Genomic DNA, 7,353 nt, shown 5'->3' on the forward strand with positions numbered 1-7,353 from the left:
TGTGTGGATGCGTCTGTCGATGAGATTTATAGCCCAAGTCCTACAGAACATGATCAATGAAAGGGAACACTGTTTTCCAGATATGACAGGGCAATTATTTAAATGAACTCACAAGGGTTGGATGGCATGCAAAGGACCAATGAGAGTTCAAGGAATACCGAATCCAGGCATGACAAAGTAGGTGGCAGACAGAATTCTGACAAAAGGAGGTAGATAGCGTGACGTCCATCCCACTGCAGAAGAGCAACTGGGCGGAGACACTTTTCTCTAAGTAGGAGGCTCCTGGTCACTCAACATGCTCCAGTGGAGTTCAAACATCCAGTGACTTACAGCCAGTACGAATTAAACTATTCATCAAATGAAACCTAATTTCCTCTGATTTTGAGTATACATTTGTGTCCCTTCCTGATTAATCTAATCTTTATCCTCTTAAGTCCCAATACCTCACTCTGATATCTGTCACATCTTTCCAGTTGACATGTTTTTTCCCTCAAGCTTTATCCCGCCCCGAGATCCTACAACTTTTGTCCCCTCTCCACTACTCCCTAGACAGCCATCTTGTCCTTTACCACACCAAGCATTCCCAGTCCATCCTCTCCAAGGGGAAAGACCATAAATCCTGCTTTGTTTTGAGCCATGTATTTCTGTGATGTCCCATCCACCAAAGATAATCCATCATTCACCAAAGAACAAAACATGTTCACAAATTTTTATTTTTCGAGCAAGAATATTCCATTGGAAAAAAAATACCAGGATTAACAGAAGACCTGCGGTATCTCTGAAAAAAAAACACATTCCCCAAACACAGTTTTAAGTGTGCCCCTCAAATTTTGAGAATTTCACTTGAACAGATCTTCACCAAATCGTAGACATAGATATGGAAGTCATTATTAAACTTGATGAAATACACAGAAGGTTTGGTGGGAACTTGGCAAATAATTTTACCTATCTCTTGGGTTCCATCTTTTTTGTTGTACTGCACACCTTTGCCTGCCAAGGAATCCCTGCCTAATTCCAAAGTCACCTCTACTGGAGGACATTCAGGCATGATGTGGACGTTGCCTTCAATGGAGTCATCAAGATGGTGGTAAAGGTACAGGACTGGATCATTCTCCTTGACAATGTATAAACAGGTCATCCTGGTCTGCACCTCATCTGGGACCATGACATTGCACTCCTCCTTAGAGCCTGGCATGATGTGGAGGTTGCCTTCAAGGTAGTCATCCATCCGGTGGTAAATGTACAAGACCGGATCTTTCTTGTAGGTAATATAGAACCAGGTCTTCATGATTGGCACCTCCTCTAGGACCATCCCATTCCAGTCTTCCTTAGAGCCATTTGTGCCCATGAATGTATGTTTCACTGCTCTGCCAACTATGGTGTTTGACAGATGAGTGTCTGTCACCTGAGGAAATGGCACATTATTAGGCAGGATCTTAAGGTTTAAAATCCTTTCATCGCTGTGAAGCTCCAAGCCATAGACACAATCAATCCCATCATATTTCAACAAATAGAGAGAGGGATATGTTGGCAGTTGATCTAGAATGATGGCTTTCCACTGGGTGACTGGTTCATTGGCTTCCTTACAGACATGAGAAATTCGGCGGCCAACAATATTCTCCAGGGCCTCAAAAGGCTTACTCAGTTTTTGATTCTGGAGAGTTGGCCCATTCTTCTTCTGGAGAGGTGGCATGCATCTCATACTAAGAGGCATCTTTATCATGGTGGTAGATTTACTGAGATAGGCCACAACACTCCTGTTCCACTGTCTCTTGGCTCTCTTTCTGTGCTTGGGCTTCATAGCTTGCAATCTCTGCATTGGAAGAATTCTTCAGTTTCAATCAGACACAAAGTGGTTTCCTCCACCATAAGTGCCTGCAAGGTTAAGAAGGGGAGGATGCGATGTCAAGATTCTTTTCTGGAAGATCTTTGGGGAAGGTGATAAAGGCAGTGCTGAATAGATTTGGGCTGCCTAAATGTAATTTGGTCTTAAGAAATTCATAGGAAAATTATCAAACTATTGTCTACATCTCAGTATATGTGTATCCGAGACATATTCCTACTTCCCAAAGGCAATGGACCTCTACTGAGAAACCTAATTCCAGACTGACTGTGTCAATGAGAGGAGACTTAATGCCTATGCCCAAAGTGAGAAAGAAAATTCTGAACAGATGGCAAAGAATTCGAAGGACAGCCACTTCTCTCCTTGCCACTCAAGCTGTTGGTTAGGTGGTTGATCCAAAACCACCTGCCCAAGGTCATGGCACTCCAGTCCACTGGTTCTATGTATTGTGTCTCCTGATCCAGACCCAGGGTTATTACATAAAGCCATTCCATGTCTTCACTAGAGAAGTGAGTTTTGTGAGACAAACTGCAAAAATAAAGACTCATTAATCTGGGCAACAGCACCATGTAGAAATAATTAATATCTTTTAAAACACATATGGACAAAGAGGATCTTCGCCCCTTTCGTGAACTGATGAATTGGACATTGATAGCAAAGATAAAGTGGGAAGAATACCTGGCAATCACTGTCCCCACAGCTATCAAATATAGAAGCTGTTAACAACATAAATTTTAGACTCACAGGAGATTTGAAGGAAGCCTCTCTGGGACTACAGAAGTCCCTGTTTCTTCCTAAACATATTTACCAAAAGAAAATGTCTTGGCTCTCCAGATTCCATCTTCTGGAAATGTTCAGCTGCCTAATCCTGTTGAACAGTTGTGCAGCCCAAGAGCTGAACTCACCTCCTCAGCCACCGTGAAGATAGTCAGCCCACCTTCACAGAAGACTAGTGCTTCATGTGGAACAGTGTTGCCACCCCCAACCAAAGCTTTGTGACATCATCAAGGCTCTACTTAGGTCGTTAAACCCCTCATAGGCAGTTTTCTTCCCTACTAACCCACAGAAATATCCAGCATACATGTCCTATAATGTTGCTCACACAGCCCCCTGGAGACCCAAAATAAAACCTCACTCATCTTCCCAAATACATGAGTCATATTTTGCCAGGTAACCCCATCTCTTTTTGTGCCTTTTCTGTAAAAAAGTCTTTGGTGTTTGAGTCAACAACTCACATGAATGTTTTTTTTTTCTAGCTCCAATCGCTTTATTGGTTATCTACTATTGATTTTTATACTACTTCATAATAATGAATATCAAAATTTTCACTTCGTTTCCTCCTCCCACTTTCTTTTCGCACCCCCACCAAACCTCTGCACTCCTACTCCAATTTAAATTGAGGGTGGGGTACCTTGACCTGTTTGAAGTCCAAGCCTACCCTTCATCCATCGAGATTTAGGAAGGCAAGCATCCACATAGAATATGATCACAAAAAAGCCTGTATATGAAGTGCAGACAATGTCAGTGCCATTATCATTGGTTCTCAGTCTGGTCCAATTGTCAGCCACATTCAGAGCTTCCACTTTGATTCCATGTTCTTTCATTCCCAGGCCACTGGTTTAGTTGAAACCCCCTTTGTTCAGGCACAGTGTCTCAGTGTGTGGACCAAGCCATTTTATTCCTGACATCCTTGCTCTTATTCTCCATCAGTCGGCTATTCAACTGGAGCTTGGAAGCTCCATCTAGTTTTCTGATTTTTACCCTGACTTGATCTCCATCTTGGCCATACAAAAGTTCCATGGTGATATTCAAGATAGTCATCAGTCTGACTATAGGATAAGCACCCATTGTGACTATAGACATGGCACAGTGCAGTCAACCTCTCCTCACCTGCCCAAGATCCTCTAGGGGGTCACCCCATGCCTCTAAGAAGCCCTCGAGAGATAATGATCTTGACAACCCCAGAATGGCCTAGTCAATTAATATCATCAGTGTATGTGCATTCACTTGTGTGTGTGTGTGTGTGCGTGTGTGTGTTTAAATCACAATAAAAACAAATGGATTGTAATATTGAAATTTCTTCTCATCTTGAGAAGAATGTTTGCTAAAGAAATACTGTCATAGTAGAACTGAGAGTGTAAGCTGTCTCAGCAAGGAGAAGTAACCAGGTCAAAGATACAGAGAACCTGTCTCAAAAGGCAAAAAATAAAAAGGAAAAATAAATTAGAGCTTAAATTGAAGCTAACAAAGATGGAAAATACACAGAGAATTTTGATACTGTATGCTATTGTGCTCTGTTTGAATCATTTGAATGCTGAGAAAAGAGCAATAGCTGCTAAAAGATATTTGTTTATAAATGCTGCTGAACTAATCCCACATAGATATTTTGAAAGTGCCTTGACTTTAAAATTTGGATCTGAGAACATGATGCTTTGGAAAGGAGGTTCTTATTTTGTTTTCACAGAGGGTGAGAGTCTGTGGACTGCCGCTATCCCAATATGGTATTACGGATCACGACTTTCCTCATATGACCTCCGTCCACAGAGATGTCAGAAAAATCCTTCCCTAAGAGGGCAAGTTCTTTACAAATGAAAGATTATACAACAGAAGAGACATGGAAGATTTATTTGGGCAAGCTGTTGAAAGGATAAAGTAATGGAAGAAGGTCATTGCTTAATTAAATAAAGAATCTGCTTCCCTTGATAGGTTAGAACATAGGTGGGAGGAGTAAAGAGAACAGAATGCTGCTAGAAAGAGGAAGTGAGCTCAGAGATGCCATGCACCCCTCTCCCGAGCAGACACGCAAGAAAACCAAGAGAAACAAGAAAAAGCAATCAAACAGGTTAGGAAAGCGGTTCAATACATGAAGAATGAAATGGAAGCAATGAAGAAAGCACTAACCGTGGGAAGAATGGAGATGGAAAATCTGGGTAAACGAACAGGAATGACAGAAACAAGTACTAACAACAGATTACAAGAGATAGAAGAGAGAATATCAGACATTGAAGATACCATAGAAAAAATAAACACACTGATCAAAGAAAACAGCAAAACCAACAAATTCTCATCACAAAACATTCAGGAAATTTGGGACACAATAAAAAGACCAAACCTAAGAATAATTGGAGTAGAAGAAGGAGAAGAACTGCAGATCAATGGTACAGAAAATATACTTAATAAAATTATAGAAGAAAACTTTCCCAACCTGAAGAAAGAGGTACCTATGAAGGTTCAAGAAGCATACAGAACACCAAATAGGCCGGATCAAAAAAAAAACATCCCCTCGCCATATAATAATCAAAACACAAAATACACAGAATAAAGAAAGAATATTAAGAGCCGCAAAGGAAAAAGGCCAAGTTACTTATAAAGGTAAACCTATCAGACTAACACATGACTTCTCTATGGAAACCATGAAAGCCAGAAGGTCCTGGATAGATATACTGCAAAAACTAAGAGATCATGGATGCAAGCCCAGACTACTATATCCAGCCAAGCTTTCGTTCACTATAAATGGAGAAAATAAAATTTTCCAGGATAAAAACAAATTCAAACAATACGTAGCCACAAATCCAGCCTTACAGAAAATTATAAAAGGAAAATCACTAACCAAGGAGTCCAACAATGCCCACAATTACTCAGTCATCTAGAGACCTTTCACCAGCACAACTCAACGAAGGGAAACACACAAACCCTACTACTAAAAAAGTGACCGGAGTTAACAACCACTGGTCATTAATATCACTTAATGTCAATGGGCTCAACCCACGTATAAAAAGGCACAGGCTAAGGGATTGGATACGAAAACAGGATCCAACGTTCTGCTGTCTACAAGAAACACACGTCAACCACAAACACAGGCACCTACTCAGAGTAAAGGGCTGGGAAAAGGCTTATCAAGCAAATGGTCCTAAGAAACAAGCAGGTGTGGACATCCTAATTTCTAACAAAGTTGACTTCAAACTTAAATCAATCAGAAGAGATGGAGAGGGACATTTTATACTCATAACAGGAACAATTCATCAGGATGAAGTCTCAATCCTGAATATCTATGCCCCAAATATAAAAGCGCCCATGTATGTAAAAGAAACATTACTAAAACTCAAGGCAGCCATCAAACCACACACACTAATAGTAGGAGACTTCAACACTCCTCTCTCACCAATTGATAGGTCAATCAAACAGAAACCTAAGAGTGAAATTAGAGAATTAATGGAGGTAATGAAGCAAATGGACTTAACAGACATCTATAGATTATTCCACCCGAAGCGGAAAGAATATACCTTCTTCTCTGCAGCTCATGGAACCTTCTCGAAAATTGACCATATACTCGGTAACAAAGCTCACTTACACAGTTACAAAAAAATATTAGTAACCACCTGTGTCTTATCAGATCACCATGGATTAAAGTTAGAATTCAACAACAATGCTACCCCCAGAAAGCCTACAAACTCATGGAAACTGAACAGTCAACTTCTGAACCATACCTGGATTAAGGAAGAAATAAAGAAAGAAATTAAAGTCTTCCTTGAATTCAATGAAAATAAAGAAACAACATACTCAAACTTATGGGACACTATGAAAGCAGTGCTAAGAGGAAAGTTCATCACAGTAAGTGCCCACTTAAAGAAAACAGAGAAAGCACATATTGAAGACTTAACAGCCCACCTGAAAGCTCTAGAAAAAAAGAAGCAGACTCACCTAGGAGGAGTAGAAGATTGGAAATAATCAAACTGAGGGCTGAAATCAACAAAATAGAAACACAGAAAACAATCCAAAGAATCAATGAAACAAAAAGCTGGTTCCTGGAGAAAATCAACAAGATTGATAAACCCCTATCCACACTAATCAAACGGCAGAGAGAGAATACGCAAATTAATAAGATCAGAAATGAAAAGGGGGACATAACCACAGACACAGAGGAAATTCAGAGAATCATCATATCATATTACAAAAGCCTGTATAACACAAAACTGGAAAATGTAAAAGAAATGGACACTTTTTTAGATAAATACCATATTCCAAAGTTACACCAGGACCAGGTGAACAATCTAAACAGACCTGTTAGTCGCGAAGAATTAGAAGCTGTTATCAAAAACCTCCCTACCAAAAAAAGCCCAGGACCAGATGGTTTCAATGCGGAATTCTACCAGAACTTCCAAGAAGAGCTAATACCCATACTCCTTAATGTATTCCACAAAATAGAAACAGAAGGGTCATTACCTAATTCCTTTTATGAAGCTACAGTTACTCTGATACCAAAACCACACAAAGACTCAACCAGGAAAGAGAATTAAGGACAATCTCACTCATGAACATCGACGCAAAAATCCTCAACAAAATACTGGCAAACCGAATCCAAGAACACATTAGGAAAATTATCCATTATGATCAAGTAGGCTTCATTCCTGAGATGCAGGGCTGGTTCAACATACGAAAATCTATCAATGTAATCCAGCATATAAATAAACTGAAGGAAAATAACCACATGATCATCTCATTAGATGCTG

General features: G+C 40.0%; 1 protein-coding gene across 1 annotated transcript; it reads right to left on the reverse strand.

Moving 5' to 3' along the window:
• Nucleotides 1-850: 850 nt before the first annotated feature.
• On the reverse strand, nucleotides 851-1,624 carry LOC121443760 (spindlin-2-like; the record flags this gene model as incomplete). The annotated part of the gene is made up of 2 exons (XM_041645558.1): nucleotides 851-1,062; nucleotides 1,210-1,624. Coding segments are annotated over 2 exons (627 nt in total), but the record flags the coding sequence as incomplete, so codon positions are not given.
• Between the last annotated feature and the right edge of the window lie 5,729 nt (nucleotides 1,625-7,353).

The sequence above is a fragment of the Microtus oregoni genome, unplaced genomic scaffold, assembly GCF_018167655.1.
Source record: "Microtus oregoni isolate MIOR12 unplaced genomic scaffold, Mior012 000113F_000, whole genome shotgun sequence".
Classification (NCBI taxonomy): domain Eukaryota; kingdom Metazoa; phylum Chordata; class Mammalia; order Rodentia; family Cricetidae; genus Microtus; species Microtus oregoni.